General features: G+C 53.2%; 5 protein-coding genes across 5 annotated transcripts; 4 read left to right on the top strand and 1 right to left on the bottom strand.

The window, feature by feature from the left end:
• Positions 1–292: 292 nt before the first annotated feature.
• Positions 293–3543, top strand: VTN31DRAFT_4006 (uncharacterized protein; the record flags this gene model as incomplete). Its single annotated transcript, XM_069404347.1, has 8 exons — positions 293–331; positions 392–938; positions 988–1114; positions 1207–1245; positions 1298–1382; positions 1436–1481; positions 1529–3336; positions 3385–3543. 8 exons carry the CDS (start codon positions 293–295, stop codon positions 3541–3543), a joined length of 2850 nt encoding a protein of 949 aa, XP_069261329.1.
• A 1131-nt stretch (positions 3544–4674) lies between these two features.
• Positions 4675–6755, top strand: VTN31DRAFT_4005 (uncharacterized protein; the record flags this gene model as incomplete). The annotated part of the gene is made up of 3 exons (XM_069404346.1): positions 4675–5659; positions 5713–5832; positions 5881–6755. The coding sequence occupies 3 exons, from the start codon at positions 4675–4677 to the stop codon at positions 6753–6755; spliced, it is 1980 nt and encodes a 659-aa protein (XP_069261328.1).
• Positions 6756–7203: 448 nt separating this feature from the next.
• On the top strand, positions 7204–10307 carry VTN31DRAFT_4004 (uncharacterized protein; the record flags this gene model as incomplete). Its single annotated transcript, XM_069404345.1, has 2 exons — positions 7204–7352; positions 7415–10307. 2 exons carry the CDS (start codon positions 7204–7206, stop codon positions 10305–10307), a joined length of 3042 nt encoding a protein of 1013 aa, XP_069261327.1.
• A 1259-nt stretch (positions 10308–11566) lies between these two features.
• VTN31DRAFT_4003 (uncharacterized protein) lies at positions 11567–12634 on the bottom strand (the record flags this gene model as incomplete). Its single annotated transcript, XM_069404344.1, has 1 exon — positions 11567–12634. The coding sequence occupies one exon, from the start codon at positions 12632–12634 to the stop codon at positions 11567–11569; it is 1068 nt and encodes a 355-aa protein (XP_069261326.1).
• A 797-nt stretch (positions 12635–13431) lies between these two features.
• VTN31DRAFT_4002 (uncharacterized protein) lies at positions 13432–16642 on the top strand (the record flags this gene model as incomplete). The annotated part of the gene is made up of 4 exons (XM_069404343.1): positions 13432–13665; positions 13725–14156; positions 14207–14371; positions 14420–16642. 4 exons carry the CDS (start codon positions 13432–13434, stop codon positions 16640–16642), a joined length of 3054 nt encoding a protein of 1017 aa, XP_069261325.1.
• Positions 16643–17283: the final 641 nt, after the last annotated feature.

The raw sequence follows: 17283 nt of genomic DNA, 5'->3' as shown, positions 1-17283 counted from the left end.
AAACGCAATAAGTACTCGTACGAGCAGTGTAAATCAGAACCTCCAGTATTTTTTTGTTGGTACTAACCTCCACACTGCATCGGGTTTAGCGTACCTCTTTCAGGGGGCCTTGATGCCTCAGGCATGAATTCGAGTCTCAAATGTCATCTCAGCGTCCCAGCCCCGACCCCAGTGTCTTGCTTCATGCAGCTCACCTCTCCTTGACGCTCTTTTCTTTTTCTTTTCTTTTCTTGACTGCTTCCATTGTGTTAGTGTGTTTTTTTGATTCGGTCCTTCGTTGTGTTTACTTCCCATGGCGCCCAAGTTCAGGGATGGGGACGCCGTCGTGGCCGTAAGCTCCATTACGCATGATCGCCCATGTTAGTAGAGTCGGTGGTCTAACTCGAGTCAGTTCAATGGCAAATGGGTCTCTTATGCTCACACGCTGTTCGCGGCGCTTGCATTCATCGGTGCGCTACTGGTCGGGCTGAAATTGCACTTCCACAAGATCGTCCAGAACGAGTACTACGGCTACCCCGATGAATGGTTTCCCTCTGTTTCCGCAACAATTGGCGACCGGTATCCAGAGCGCTCCGTATTCCAGATCTTCATTGCCATTACATCCGGTCCTCGGTTCGCTCTGGTGTTTCTATGGTATGTCCTAAGCGCGCGACCAAACGCAACTCTGCCAAAGTTTGTCGCTGCAACGGGCCTGTTCCGGACTTTGACCTGCGGCGGTTGGACGTATGTCACGTCGACCGACGACCATGACTGGCACGACATTTTCATGATCTCGTACTTGGTAGCCACGCTGCCGTGGACTCTGGGATGTCTGGCACTAAGTCCAAACAATCGCCGTGCCATAAAGTACCGGAAAATCTTCGCCAGCTTGTTCTTTGGAACCCTGGTTCCATTGATCTATTACTTTATCCAACACAAAGTGCACAAAGTTCCTGGCGGTAGGTCATCGCCGAGAAGAATAGGTTACAGGAGGCTAACAATTCCCAGCATACACCAAGTACGCGTTCTTCGAGTGGTCCCTTATCGTCTTCGATGTCGGTTTCGACGCAGTTACCGCGCTGGACTTTGAGGCCTTTGAGTTGGTGGTAAGGGATGTCAAAGGTGTCAGCAGAGGGTATGTCCAGTGGCTTCCAAAATAGATAAATGTACAGTGCGTGTTGGTCGCCGAGGGAGAGGAAACCGGGCTTTGACCGATGAGTACAACAGACAGTTTAAAACGGAAGCCGACTCCGTTATTGCGACACAGTATGTTTTCCGGCACCTGGATAGTGCGGTTGTATTCTGACTCTGATCCCAGGAAAGATAAGCCAATTGGGAACACCTTTGGCGAGGGCTTCTCGTGGTCTGAAGCTATCGATGCGGTCGCAGATATCTACAATGGGGTGAGTTCGTCCGCAAATTACTGCGATGAAAACGTCTGCTAATGCGTTGGCAGTTTGTGTTTTGGTCGATCTTTACGTCGCTTCCTCTCCTTGTATGGTGTACGTTCCCAGCGTCTGTTATGATGACTACGCTCTAACTTTATCAGACTTCCCGCTTTGGCACATGGGAATCTCCGGATATGAGGTTTTTGTTCTTTCCGTCGCATCGCCCCTGTTGCTGGCAATTCCATCCCTGCGATCCCTGGCCACTAGGAACGCCCATGTGATCCAGTTTCTGAGTCTGGTCGGCTTGCTTGCATTCACTGTTCAGCATCCTGTGTACCGGCTTTTCACTGTCGGCCTGGGCGCTGCTCTTGGCTGCCTTGCTTGGTCGGCAGCATTCTACGGCGATCGTGACAACAAAGGCCGGTTGGAGGCGCGTATCAGCGCGTTTGCCATTGGCTTGCTGACATCTAGCGTCGCCAAGTATGCCTTCAAGACCAACAACCCCATCTGGCCGACAATGCACGCAGCGAATGGCGGTTGGAACAAGCTGGGCTTGTTCCTTGCCATTTTAGCATCCATTCGATCTTCGCGCCGCCGGTCGGTTGGTGGGGGCGACTACTTTTCGCATTCCGGAAAGAAAGGCTCCGCGGTCCTTGCAGCGCTCGGAGTTGGTGGCGTTGTGTTTGCCATGCACTCGCTTCTGTCGGACTCGAGCACCATGATTAGCTGGGTATGGGAGGGCTTCCCCGTTCGCGGTCCCATACAAGTGCCTCATGGCACCGTCACCCACCTGGTCATGGGTGCAGGACTCGTTTTTGGCTTGTTTTATCCGGGGCTTGCGGGATCGTGGACCGCGTTCGGCATCGGCTCGCTGGGGGCCGCCGTGCTCACCTGCTACAGTCATTGGTTTGGCTTTTACGGTGGTCTTGTCCTCGCGTTCTACGTCATGGCCGTTACACCCGTTATCTTCACGTCCGCTATTCATCATGCTCCTGCGACTACTTTCGGTCTAGGAGCACTTGCTTGGGTGTTCCAGGCACTGTTCCATGTCTGGGTGGTGGCGTATGCCTTTGTGCCTGGTGGACCGCTAGTTCGAGAACATACGGACTGGCTGATGGTCGTGATGATGCTTTTCATTGGTGTAGGTGTTTTCTCCGCGTCGGTGACGAACTCTGCCTCTACCAGGAAACAGTTTGTCACTCCTAGTGGCCGGCGGCAGCGCTCGTATTTCCTGTATGTTGTGGCTGGCCTGCAGCTGCTGTCAATGGTTGTTGCCTTCCTTCGCTTCCCTACGAACGACTACGTGCCGTATCACAAGGATGACAAAGTGGTGACTGCGGGTATCTGGACGATCCACTTCTCCTTGGACAACGACATGTGGTCTTCGGAACAGCGGCAAATCCAGCTTCTTCGGGAGGCTGAGGTGGACATTATTGGACTGCTCGAGTCCGACACTCAGCGCATCATCATGGGCAACCGTGACTCGACGATTGTTCTGGCCGAGGAACTGGGCATGTACGTTGACTACGGTCCGGGTCCCAACAAGCACACCTGGGGTGCGGCCCTGTTGTCCAAGTTCCCGATCCTGAACTCGACCCATCACCTCCTGCCGTCCCCCGTCGGCGAGCTGGCCCCCGCCATTCACGCCACGCTCGACATGTACGGCGAGCTGGTCGACGTTGTCGTCTTCCACTCGGGCCAGGAAGAAGACCCCGAAGATCGGCGCCTGCAGTCGGAATACCTTGCCAATTTGATGGGCTCCTCGCCACGTCCGATGATCCTCCTCAGTTACCTCGTCACAAAACCCCTGGAAGGGAACTACAATACGTACGTGAGCGAGCGGAGCGGCATGAAGGACATTGATCCCACGGACTGGGACCGATGGTGTGAGTACATTCTCTACAAGAAGCTCAAGCGGACAGGTTACGCGCGTATTTCGCGCAGCAGCATCACGGATACAGAGCTGCAGGTACGTTAACTTTTTTTTTATCCCATACGAAGTTACTGATTCGTTTAGCTTGGTAAATTTGTCATCGGCCAGGCTGAGTCGGATTCGGACGTCCGCATTCCGGAGGAGATGGTTCCAGAAGGGTTACGGTTCCCGGCACTCTTCCGGGGACAGGGTGTCCGTGGACATCGATACCATGTCTTTGACGAGCCGAGATATTTCCAATAGTTACTTAGCTAGTCGCGCTTGTCAGCTTCACGCGTCGAAAGCTACTATAGTAATTACATAGATGGGTAATGTGGATTTGCTCGATGTGTGCTCCATGACCAAGGATAGAAGCCTGACATCTTCGTATTTGTGCACTGAAGAACCATAATTTTTAGCTTAGATGATCTCCAAAACTCTCTTCAGAAACTTTCTGCAGAGTGCATACGGTCCAGTCCCGGCTACCTGGTTTCTATTCCCAAATCGCTTCGGCGACAAAGCCCAACATCAGTACCCGTTCGATCTCCTTGATTGTCCGAACAAACAACTCCCACCCTGGAATGACCGACTCTGAAACACTATGCGGGACAAATCGGTTCTCTCTTTCTTTGCTGTGCCCGGAGGAAACAGATCTGAATCAATCTCTTTGTGTGTGTGGCGTTTCTAATGATGCCCGATGCATGCTTGTGTTGGGTTTCTTTGGTTCGTTATGAGACGATTTTGTTTTGTGTTTGGAATATTCAGCTCGTGTGTTACCATCGCTAGAGAAATAGAGACAGAAGGAGAGCAGAGGAATGTTGAGATGCTTGCTATTTAGATCTTGGGTTTGTCGCTTTTGAACGACTCTGGATGGGGATATCAATATATCACGTCCAACTTTTTTTTTAAACCACGTACCATGTTAGGGTTATTAGATCACTTCAACATTGTCAATACTTGAAGAGATACCGCCATGACACCCCCCAGTTTGGTCCCTTTTGAGACTGGTTCCAGAGTAAACTGGATATGGAGAATACATCTATGTGAGACGATACTATCTTGATTGTTTCCAGATTGCTGGGATCTATAGATCCATCTCTCGCTGCTTTGTCCCCGCGAGTTGAAAGAGTAATCGCGAGCAGGTAGAAGATACCCCTGATTGTGTCGGAGAAGAAAATAATTTATAGAGAAAAGGTATCACTTTGTCCGTAGAGGGAACGAGACATTTCAACAGTTATCTTCTTCCTGTCCTCTATGTTCTTGACATATGATAGACCAGCAGCTTACAGACCTACTCCTTGGCTCAAACCATCGCAAGAAACCGTCCTATAATGGTGGGGTTCCCAAACCACATAGAATCATGTTCGGCTCACCTCCTGACTTTCCTCAGACGCAATGGTCGATCGACCATTGACGCGGGTTAGAGTTCTGTCTCCTTCCCCCAACAGTACCGCACGACAGGTTGCTGCGCCTGAAGCCCTTGCTCCTCCGGCGGTGATTGATACTAGACGCCCGGACCACGAGGCGGCAGCGAACGTGGCGGCATTCGCTGAACTGCCTCCGTACGAGTACTATGCTGATGAGTGTCGCGATGACAGCCAGCAGCAGGATGCCGTCGTGTATCCCACCCCTGAAGCAGGAAGGGGTGTAGCAACTGGGAACGACCCTCTACGGAGGACCTTTGGTATCAGGTACCATGACCAGCGCACCACGAATAGTGGATTGAAGAGGAAATACGGCTATGGGGAGAATGCTGGCTGGAGACCGCAACCACAGCGGACTGAATATCAACAGCCAAGGAATCACATGGACAGGGAGCGGCTCGAGGCGGTTGTCTGGAGAGGCTATCAAGCTCCTCCACAGGCAGATTATTATTACCCCGAGCCCAGGTATTACCCAGAACTGGAGCGTGTAGGAGATGCTGTCTGGGAAAGCCATGGCCACCCTCGGCAGACAGATCAATATCAGCCCAGAAATGCATATCAGGAAACGGAGTACATCGAAACAATTCCTCGACACTGGCCGCCCCAGCCTGTGAGAGCCTATTATTACGGGCCCGAGCACGCCGGGCCGGCAAGAGGGGGGGTAGGAGGAACACAGGAAGCGGCGCAGCCGCGACCGGAACCTCTCCGGGAACTCTACGTTCCGCCAGAGGCCAATTATAACAATGATCCCCCGACTGAGCAGATCGCGCGGATTTTTGGCCGCGTTATGGATCAGGTTTCGCCGCCCAGGAGCGTCGTGCGTCGAGGCTCGCTGGTAGCCGACGCATATCCGGCGAATTCACGCTCGGCATGGAGACACCGATGCCAACAGGTTGCGGTAAGGGCATTGGATTACAATGCGGAGCCAGAACACAGACAAAATGTACAAGCAATCGGTAAGGTTTTATTCCTTGCCCCGTGTGACGATTTGAGTTTTGACCTGGTGTAGGTGGCCTGCCCCGGGCAAAGGACAACCCTGGCTTTCCAGATGGGAACCGCTCCCGTTCCATCAGGCGGAGAGAGGAACAGCTACAAAGAGACGGTCAGTTTTACCCACATGGGAATATTGGTGAGCGGTTCTAATTTCACACACGGTCACTCACTAATTGGGTGTCAGATCCTCAACTTAGAGGCTCATCAGAGATAGAAGTAGTCTATCTCGTGTCCGATGAACACAGGCACGAAGATTCTCGCAGTCCGCACAATAGGGCCCAGTCCTCCAAGAGCCGGACTTCAGCAACGAGAGAAGGGATTCATGAAGCCCCTTTCCAACCTGCCAATGAAGTCTGTCTCCATCGTACCTCACCATCCAACCGCGGGCATGACGACGCGGCCAGAGAACAGGGGGCACGAACCGATAATCCACGCCAGGTTGGAAATGTGCTCAGTAAAGCCCTGGGGACTGGAGGAAACCAATCTGACACTGGCCCTGCCGGCGATGAACAGCAAAATGGAGGATACAATGAGGACCAAGCTCCGGAACGCGTTAACGACCAGGGTCATATCAGAGAGAATCATAACGATAACCAAGACGCCGACGATGGTTCACAGGACAACCAGGACCGGGATCCAAGGACAGGACGGCCAACTTTCAAGTCGGGCGAAGTGGATGACAGGACCTTGTATGACTATTTCCCTAATCGGGGATATTTTCGGCGCATGAGACCTTGGGCTGGTTTGAAGTTCGATATCAATCAGATTGACCGTGCGGAATACGATCTGCTGCCCAAGTATCCGCAGGGGGGAGGGCGCCGGCCTGATGAGCCCGACGCACGAGCAAACAAATCTATCTCCTCACCTGCACGACAGGCGCAGGGTCAAACATCTGGCAGGGCAGCCAAAGAATCAAGGCAGACTCCTGCAACAGAGAACACAGATGGTCAGAGAAATCAGTCTCAAGCAGTCCCAGACCAATGCAACCAGCAAGAGGCACCATCCGGACAAGCAATATCAACGAGGAGAAATCCAAGACGCGCAGTCCGAAAACGTTAGGACCTTCATGACTGGTGATTGTTTTCATTTGCAGCCGATTGATCCCGCAGACTGTAACTTTGTAGCTATGACATTGGCTAGTTGATGAGATCAAACAAAAGCTACGCGACTCCAAGAAAGTCAAGTACAAGCTTACTGTAGTCCTGAGACGTATGAGTTGATCGCGTTAAAGCAAACGACTGATGTCGTTATACAAGCTCGATTCTGATTGGCCGCTTTGGGGCTGAAACACACACTCCAAACCTTGCAAACAATGCAAACGACATTTCAAAAGAGCTCCATGAGGTTTTGATAATGTTCAGGGCAGTTTCACAAGGCATCAGTCAGAAGCTGAATCAAAGAGCCCAACTGCCGTCGGAACGATGGAATGACGGGTACTTCGCGGATCGCGCGTGTTTTTAAATATTTGACCGCGAGTTAGTTAAGCTAGGACGACGGGTAGAACATCATGTTCACGTTCACGCCGCTACTCGGTGCGCAATCCGCGTGGTCCAAGGCGTCCCAGTCAATCCTCGAGCTGGATGGAGGGATTAAGATCCTCGTGGACGTCGGCTGGGATGAGACATTTGACACGCTGGAACTTGCAGAGCTTGAGAAGTTCGTTACCTTTCGGACTCCTCCATTCAATGGTTAGGGAAAACTAATTGAGAAACACTTAGACACCTCCCAACGCTGTCTCTGATTCTCCTCACGCATGCGACGCCGTCGCATCTCGGCGCCTTTGTGCACTGCTGCAGGACCTTTCCTCTCTTCACGCAGATTCCGGTCTACGCGACGAGTCCCGTGATCGCCCTCGGCCGAACTCTGCTGCAGGATATGTACGCTTCCGCGCCGCTGGCTGCGACCTTCATGCCCAAAGCGTCGTTATCGGAGCAGAATGCGTCGACATCGGCAGCCGCAACCGCAGAGGAAGTGTCTGGTCAATCTGGGAGCGAGAAGACGACGGTGGGGAATATCCTCCTCCAACCGCCGAGCGCGGAGGAAATCGCCCGGTATTTCTCGTTGATTCACCCGCTCAAATACTCTCAGCCGCATCAGCCGCAGGCGTCGCCATTTTCGCCGCCGCTGGAGGGGCTCACTTTGACGGCGTATAACGCCGGGCATACCGTGGGAGGGACAATATGGCATATCCAGCATGGGATGGAGTCAATTGTATACGCGGTGGACTGGAATCAAGCGCGGGAGAATGTCGTTGCCGGCGCGGCGTGGTTTGGCGGTTCGGGCGCGAGTGGGACAGAGGTCATCGAACAGCTCCGTAAACCAACTGCGCTGATTTGCAGCAGCAAGGGTGGTGATCAGTCTTCTCTCGCCGGCGGGCGGCAGAAGCGAGACGCATTGCTGCTTGACATGATTCGGAGCAGTGTGTCCAAGGGTGGCACCGTGTTGATTCCTACGGATACGAGCGCCAGGGTCTTGGAGTTGGTCTACGCGTTAGAACATGCTTGGCGAGATGCCCAGACTTCTGATGAGGATGCGCTGAAAGGAGCGGAGATCTACCTGGCCGGGAGAAAAGCGCATACTACTATGAGGCTGGCGAGGAGCATGCTCGAGTGGATGGATGAAGGAATCATCCGGGAGTTCGAAGCCGCGGAGGGTGGCGAAGGGGCGCAGGCGGCCCGAAGCGACAACCAGGCTCAACCTACGCAAGATAAGCCGTCTGGAAAGGTTGGTCCATTTACGCTGAAACACATCAAGATCATAGAGCGGAGAAAGAAATTGGAGAAGATTCTGAACGATGGAAAGCCGAAGGTTATCCTCGCCTCGGACTCTTCGCTTGACTGGGGATATTCCAAAGATGCGCTTCGAAGCGTGGCAAATGATCCCCAAAATTTGATTCTCTTGACTGAGTCGTTCCCGTCCAAACATACCGCAAGTGACCCGAAGGAGTCGGACAAGATGACTTTGGGACGGATGATCTGGCAATGGTACGAGGAGCGACGGGATGGCGTAGCGACGGAGAAAGCTGGCGAAGAGACGATTGAGCAGATACATTCCGGTGGCCGGGAATTGCCCATCATTGATGTGGAACGAGCGCCCTTGGACTCGCACGAACAGCTGATCTACCAACAATACCTCGCGACACAACGGCAGCTCCAGAATACGTCCCAAGGACGAGGAGAGACGATCACAGACGCTGCAGCGGATGCTCTGGACGACGCGGCGAGTTCGACATCGTCGGAGGATTCGGAGTCAGAGCAGCAAGGAAGAGTGCTGAACTTTTCGACGTCCCTTGGCCATTCAAATCAGACCAAGCTTGGTCTGAGGGACGAAGACCTGGGGGTCAATATTCTGCTCCGGAGGAAGAATGTTTTCGATTACGACGTGCGCGGCAAGAAAGGGCGGGAGCGCATGTTCCCGTACATTGCCCCCCGCAAGCGAGGTGATGAGTACGGCGAGTTCATCCGTCCGGAGGAATACCTGCGCGCAGAGGAGCGAGAAGAGGACTTGGAGCAGCGAAAGCCAGACGCTCGTAGCGAGACCAAGCTTGGACAGAAACGTCGCTGGGACGAGGTTGGGTCCGGACGACCTTCTGGAGGTGGCAAGAGGCAGGCGTTGGCCCGCGACGGCAAAGACGGCAAACAAAAGGATTTGAATCTTCCTGATGGGATGGCTGCGGATGGCGAGGAGACAGCCTCTTCCGAAGACGAAGCAGACGAGCCAGGTTTCGAGGGTCCCGCCAAGGCAGTTTACAAACGGTCAAGCATCACGGTGAACGCGCGAATTGCACACGTCGACTTTACGGGGTTACATGACAAACGCAGTCTAGAAATGCTTATCCCATTGATCCAACCGCGGAAGCTGATTCTGGTCGGAGGCATGGCGGACGAGACGGCCAGCCTGGCAGCTGAATGCCGGAATCTGCTTGCTGGTAAGGACACAGATCGGTCGACGGGGGTGCACGTTTTCACTCCAGTCAACGGCGAGACGGTGGATGCTAGTGTAGACACGAACGCCTGGGTGGTCAAGCTTAGCAACGACCTTGTGCGCCGGTTGCAATGGCAGCACGTGCGCAGCCTGGGCGTGGTCGCATTGACGGCGCAGTTGACTCCACCCCCAGCTGAGGAGCCAGCCGATGCCGAACCGGGATTGGTCACGAAGAAGATCAAGCTGGAACAACAACAGCCGCAACAGCCCGAAGAAGCCGAGGCTCGCGAACCGGACACCACCGACACCGGCGCGGCCGCCGCTGCTGCCACCGCCACGAGCACTGTCGCCAAACCCACAGACGCCAAGGCGGCGCTCCCCGTGCTCGACGTGCTCCCCGCGAACAAGGCGGCGGGGACACGGTCACTCTCCCGGCCATTGCACGTCGGCGACCTGCGTCTGGCCGATCTGCGCAAGCTGATGCAGGCGGCAGGTCACAAGGCGGAGTTCCGTGGCGAGGGCACACTGTTGATTGACGGGATTGTGGCAGTGCGCAAGTCGAGCACTGGGTCCATCGAGGTCGAATCGATGGCGCAGGCAGTCATGTCCAAGGGACGAGGGGTCGAGGGAAGCTTTGTGGCGGTTCGGAGAAAAGTATACGAGGGATTGGCAGTGGTGGGAAACTAGGAGCAAGTGTGGATAGACATCATATCGGTGTACATCTGGGATGGGCCATATGATCATGTAGATTACGCTGTATCATGTACCATCATGCATGCTTTCTTCTATCATTGTCGCCCAAGTATTCTTTAAACCATCCTCCCATGGTCATGCCGGAACACGGAAGTCGCACAAGCATCAACAAAGAAGGAGCCTGTCAGCTCTCGATGAAGTTGGTGTGCCAGGTACTTAATGGGAACGTGGACACAGTCACCGAGGAGAGCCGGACCCATGTGTTGGACATGGACTCACTCTGATCACACATAGTTATGATCTGCCTCTCTAGTCGCCGACAAGTGAATACAAGACTACATTCAGCAGTCATTACCTTGACTCGTTGTCACTTCTCTGCAGCATCGTGAGTAATAACCAAGACTTATATACATAGAGGTTGGGATTGACTGTCTGTTCAGCTTCTCTCGAGCTTCAACAGCGCAACTTTACTCCATCACCGAAGAAAAAATGTCCCAGGAACAGGTTCACACCGACCCTTCATGTAAATGGGAACAATTACGACGATACCGCCGCGGCCCTTGGTCGGCCAATGGTCACAGAGAGGCAAGAATGGTTACCATCAAGGTATTCCTGCAGGATAACATGCCTGATCAGAATGGCTCCTTCTCATCGAGTGCGTCTGCTGCTGAGCCGAATAACGGCAGCAACCCCGGCAGCAACCAGCACAGGTTCTTGTTCAAGGAATGGAGAATCTGGGCGGGATATATTGTACTCTGCGGCTTGACTGAGATGGTTGTTCAGCATCGTCACCATCACCACCACTTGAATCTGGCTGGTCCTAATTGTGACTCGAGGTGTCAGAAAGAGCGCGGACAGACCTGTTACGAATGCGGCGATGAAAAATGGTTGCCGTTGCAAGGGATGCAGTGAGGAGTCGTGGCATGTGGAAGTCGAACTGAGCAGCCTGTCCGATTCGGCCCTTAGCCGGGGAAGCAGAGGTGACGTGAATCTTGTTTGGTTGGTGTATACACCACCCCCCGACTCCGGAGCAGTATCAGACTTGATCTGGTTCATGCTGCGGTGCTGGTTTGGAATTAGTTCGTTGCCGTTGGCATTTTTGAGTGTGTCTAGTCAGTACTTGGGTTGATTGTCCATAGGCCGTTGATTGGATGTACAGTATGTAACAGGGGTATCAGTCCATGACTGAGCTCAGAGTCGAAGGTGGTAGTCCCTCAGTTCATGGAAATCCTTCTGCCTGGAAGCAATTCAAATCAAACCTCCCCCGCGCTTCTCTGAGATCGCCGTCGTAAATTCTCTGGAGACCACTCCCCAACGAATCGATCGTCCCGAACTGGATCCCGAAGAGAAACATTGTGGATTTTGATCCATTCGAGTACATTCGATTTCCGCACAATGACCGTGTCATCTCTACCAAGTCCCTCGACCATATCGCTGCCAGACACGGACGTGAGCTTGCGCTTCCTGTTTGTGACCGCTGTGCTCGGCTCCACCACGCCCATGCTCTTGAGTGCGGTGATTACATCTTCGGGCAACATTCCTGTGGCCAGACCGATGTCCCGCACGGTCATTTGCTGCTCTTCGGCTCGGTGTTTTTTTGCTGCCTTGGCGTCTGCAGGCTCCAGCGATGCCTCCGGCCGCTGACCATGCAGTAAGTAGCGGGCGACACGTTCCTCCCAGAAACGAGTGTAGCTGCGGCGTCCCATGTCACTCAGCGGTTTTTCGGGGCCACCGATTACACCCCCTTCGCACTCCCAGCCACTGAGTTTGTAGCTCACCCCCATAAGCAGTTTTCCTAATTGCTTGTGTTGATACGGCGGGAAGATGAGGATGCAGGCCAGATTGTTCGCATCCCAGGAGAGTTTCTCTTTGGAAAAATATCCCAGGACATGCAGATCCCCCGGAGCTTGCGGATCGGTGAATGTCAAGATGTAATATAAAAACGACGTCACGTCAAAGAAGACGGACTTATGGTCCAGAAAGAGCTTGGAAAAGAGTGACAGGTTTTGACCATACAGTTTTTGGCTCTCGCCGTCCACCTCCCATACAACATATCCGCCATGCTCGTAAACTTTTGTGCCACCAGGGGGAGCAAACCGGAAAGCGCACGCCCGCACATGCGCACTGTAATCCCTGGCGTTGCATGTATACCGAAAACACCACTGGCACACATACAGTTCATCCGTGTCCTTGCCGACTAGTTCTTCGGGGTAAATGGAGGGATACCACGTTTGGAAACGCAGGTTGCCGAGCACAATGTGTTTTACCCCGCGATCCGCGGGTTGTTTGTTGGTCGCCTTGGACCGTTCGGTGCGCGCCATCTGAGCAGCTGCAGCAATCTGCAACGCGACGGCGAGAAACAATTTCGTTCAGTGCACGGATTGACAGTCACCAGCCATCGGGATAAACTTGCAGGCCGAGTAACGGAGGGCCGTTCATGGGGGTTTGCGACTGGCGTAGGGATAACCGATTGAGGAAGATGCCCGAGTCCTCTTCGGCGGTGTTTTGACCATCAATTCATCGATTGAGAGAGGACAATAGAGACAATTCAATCATTGACTATGAACGATCTGTCAGTCTCGTCGTTCCCTCTCCTCCTTTGATTCGTAACTTTCGTTTTCGTCCCGTATTTTTTTTTTTTGTTTTCCGCCCTGCTGGGCTGAGTCAGCAATTGCCACGGGCCAATCGAAGCTAACCAAAGTAGGAATAGCGTGGACTTTCGTCGCAGCCTGCGGGGGATTGTCCTTCGGGGAGCCTCAATGCCTTCTGCCTGGAAGCAAGAATACGAGTACATAGGCCTAGCCTCATATACCAGACCCTTCGAGAGACAGAAAGCTTTGTCCTCCTCATCTTCATTATTAGCCTTATTGTTCGATAATGACTTGAGCTGAATCGAGCCGAGTGAGAATTCATTGCCATCACCGCTCCAGCTCCTGTTCTTCAGAACCGTCGGTACAGCTCCTTCAACACCTCGAGTATCTACCTTGAAGTTCATCATTGTATCGTTAAGCTGCACCTTAACCGCGTTCATTCGAGATTGCCATCGTACTAGCAGTGTGACTGAGGTCGCGAGACCATCAGTTCTGTCTTGCCTCCGGTCCATCACGGGGTTATCACAATGTTGAAGCCATTTCAGATCAGAGACTTCCACACCTACGCGACGGATGATAATCTGTACGATACTTCGACTGACAGTGTCGCGTCGGAACATCGAAGCGATGCAGATGTGTCAGGACCTCAGAATCGGCATGGAACAGTCGTCATCTCGGGCCCTGAATACGACGAAATAGCTTCGAATCATCCCCGGGCCAGATTGACGTATTTGGACGAGGATGACGGCGACATCATCACTGTAAGTAGTCTCGATTATATCCTCAGTCTTTGTAGGACGACACTGATAAATCTATCCAGGTTGGATCGGCTTTCGAACTTGCTCAGCGACTGGATGAGGATGTCGCTACTCTTCCTGCATCGTTCCGGGAACGCGCGGAATCTCAAGACTCTGCAACTCCAATGCCCATCTTTGACATCCGCCGGTCGAATTCAGTGACGGAGCTATGGAAAGGCTACGTTCGTAGAACTGCCTCTATGTTGCCACCGGCGGTTCCCAAAGAAGAGAAACCCGCGGAAGAACAGGAAACATCCAGCATCAATAACCCGCAAGGGCAGGAAACAGAGAGCGCATACACGCGTTGGGTGAAGGCTTGCAATCCCCCTCAGCTGTTGAAGACCACGGCGCAGTCAGGTCAAAACGGCATCGAAACGGGCGGACCGACAGACTCTGAGAAGCCGCAGGGTATCACTCGATGCCCGTCGTTCCTCACAGAACTGGGTAGAAAACAGGTTAGTCTGATCAGTGTACTACTCGTGCTGAATGATATTGATCGTCACAGGCCGAAGCTGCCGGGCATCGGATACGTTTGGCAAAGAACATATTGCCAGGGAGTGGCGGGACCCCTGCATATGCGCTGCCCAAGGAGAATCCATGGGCAAGTCTCAAGGTACCATCGAAAGCGCCTTGGAGTGTCTCGCAATCTGGCGATGGAGATGGCAATCAAGTAAGAACATGCTACCGAATGCTGGCAATCCATCACTAATTTGCGCAGCACGAGAAAGTAGAGGCTCAGTCGGGTGACCAGTCACCTTCCAAGCAAGACGCCAATATTCCTGGCCAGCATGCCGTTGAGTCGCAATTGAACAATGCACCTGCACCGTCACAGGACTCGCAACAAGCGGCAAGCACAGAACGGCGGTCGCTTTTGGATGAGTTTGAGAAGGAGCTGGCGAAGATAGTGGCATCTTCAGCTGAATCTACATCCCAAGGGTCTACCGATGCTCCCCGCTCGGAGGATTCGACAGGTTCGACAAGAACTGGCACGGATTCACGTCCTCGCCCTGTGGACGCCGTCACCCAAATCCTGCAGCATTTGGCAACTGGAATCGAGGCACTTGGCGCCGAACTTAGAACAAAAATTCCCGAACTCGAGCGTCAACTGCATTCCGCACGGAACTCGATTCATGAAGATGTTGGCTCCAGATTGCAGGCATTGCTGTCAACGGTGGATAGCCAGTTTAGGAATCTGAACTCTGTCGTGCAGAATGCATCGGTTGCAACGGATCGAGTAGCCGAAATTTTCCGCCAAGCCGATCTCCGTGCCACTGAACAACTTGTTGATCGATTGGGAAGAGTGGCTGGTGACCTTGGAGAATTAGGCCATGCAATCTTCACAGCTATTCAATCCGAACTGAACAGACGAAGATCAAGGACTGGCGACCGTCTACAGGAAGCCTCAGAGGAATCCGAGCCACGTCATACAGCCTGGACTTTGCATGAGCAGGAGCGGCCAGATCAGGGCACGCAACCAGAAGCTGCTGACCTGCCCGGGCAGTCGCGCTCGCCTCCCGCTGCTACCCAGAATACGTCGATTGCCGCCGATAGTTCCCCTCATCAACACGAATCGGGTCCTGAACCTATTTTCCCTAGTTTGTTAAATCGCCCGGCATGTGTTCCGCCGCCGCCACCGCGGCCTCCGCGGCCGGCAACCAGCAATCCTCCAACGACCTGCTCTCAACGGGTCTCTGGAAGTTCTCTGAATGGGACAGGGCTGGACAATAGGGCAGTATCTGACTCTGAGCAAACTGCTTCTCAGCCCTCAGAGAGTGGCAACATGACCCTGTTTATCGGCAATGTCGGCTTCAATGTGACAGAAAAGGTCCTTGAGAACGTTTTTGCTTCCAAGGGATTCTTGGCAAAGGTCATTTTGCCCACGGTTTCCTCAACCGGAAAGCATGCTGGCTTTGGATATGCCAAGTTCCCGTCGGAGCATTCTGCCAGAGCTGCTCTGCAAGCTCTTCAGGGAGCCATAGTCGATGGCCACTCGATCAACTTAGAGTTCAGCGACAACTCGGTGATCGAATCATTGCCGGCTCAGTCGTATGCGCCCCAGCCGGTCCGTCTGGAAGGAAGCTCCAATGGACTCAGTGAGGAGTCCGGAAATTCTGTCGGATCTCAGAGCGTCCATCCATCGGCTTCGACTGGAACTAGCTCCGAGCAAGACTTGCTGCAGGATAGCGCGGGCGAGAGTGCTAGATTTGCTGCACGCTATCCGTCCCTGCAGCCGAGTCCCAGGATTCGAACTGACCAAAACATCTCTGTTGAACGGCTGATGACGCTGGATCCGAACGCGGAAATGGCCCGCTTCCCTCCAGTGTCGCAGCTCGACGCACGCATCGTTACAGGCCAGTCTCGGTTTTCCAATCGATTCGGACCGCGACCAGCTCATCATAACAGCCAGACAATGCCTACTGCGTCACAGAGCCAAGTCTCTCAACAGCCGACTCCTCAAAATAATAGCACTTCGCTCGCTCGCCCGCCAGCCGCGGCGCCTCAGCCTATTTACAGTAGGCACCACCCAAGCACGCCGTCATTGCAACAAAATCAGCATGTGGACAACTCGCAACGCCCTTTGAGGCGAAGTGCTACCACCATCGACGCTCTGCGGCAACAGCGGCAGGAACACCGTCGTCCTAGTCGGCGACCCAGTTTCCACGATTTGGCAATCCCTGGAAGTTTCCCGACCAGCGAGGCTCCCGTGACCACGGGCAATACTTTGAATTTCGATCGGGATTTGGAGGTTGCCATCAAGAGGAGCATTATCGACAGCTGCGTAGACACGATGGTGGCCCTTGGCTATGCCGATGGCCTCGACGGCGGCCGTCAGAGGTTGGCTGTCTATGCGGAGGCAGCGGAGGGCAAGGTCTACAAGGCGATTGACATGTTGGAAGAAGAGAGGAAAGCCTATCAGCAGCGAAATCCGGGGTCTGAGTAGAGGCTGGAACTTGGATTCTTGTGTCGCATTGACAAAGTTGTGACCCTCCTCTCCTTTTGCGTGTCTCATGCGGCTGTTCCTGTACACTTACACGGCATACGGATATCAATTGGGTAAGCCTATTTTTGTACGAGTAGACTTGGCGTTCAATTTCAAGTAGACGACGGGAAGTTCTTGCTCGGGTCCTCAGGTGGCAGAGAAGTGCAAAGGAGCAGGGAGAATTCATCTGAAAATTCAAGGCGACCGGACCGCGATTTAGAATGTTGTTCTGAAGCAAAAGGAGAACGATTCTCAGGCGTTGGTCGGGCAAACTCGGGCTGCACTCTCCAATCCATCAGGTAAAAAGGATGAAATGCATTACAAGGACTATCAGCACTCTTGCCCTGGAATACAACTCAATAATTTTCGCCACACCAACAGCCCAGGATTGATTGACTGGTTGATTAGGATTATTCGAACGAAATATCGTGGATCGCTAGGCTTGGAACTGAAGATACAATGGATACTACTATTAACAATGGATAAGTACTATCATCACTGCAGCCTGATTCTTGACAGCTGATGATGACCGTTTGTACCTAGAGTGTAGGTAGTTACCTAGGATAGTAGTTAGATTGTGAAAGATGCTTACATAATCACGT

The sequence above is a fragment of the Thermomyces dupontii genome, assembly GCF_041956625.1.
Source record: "Thermomyces dupontii strain NRRL 2155 unplaced genomic scaffold VTN31scaffold_3, whole genome shotgun sequence".
Lineage (NCBI taxonomy): Eukaryota > Fungi > Ascomycota > Eurotiomycetes > Eurotiales > Trichocomaceae > Thermomyces > Thermomyces dupontii.
Note: the sequence above shows the minus strand (reverse complement) of the source record. Positions and strands in the feature narration are given on the sequence as shown.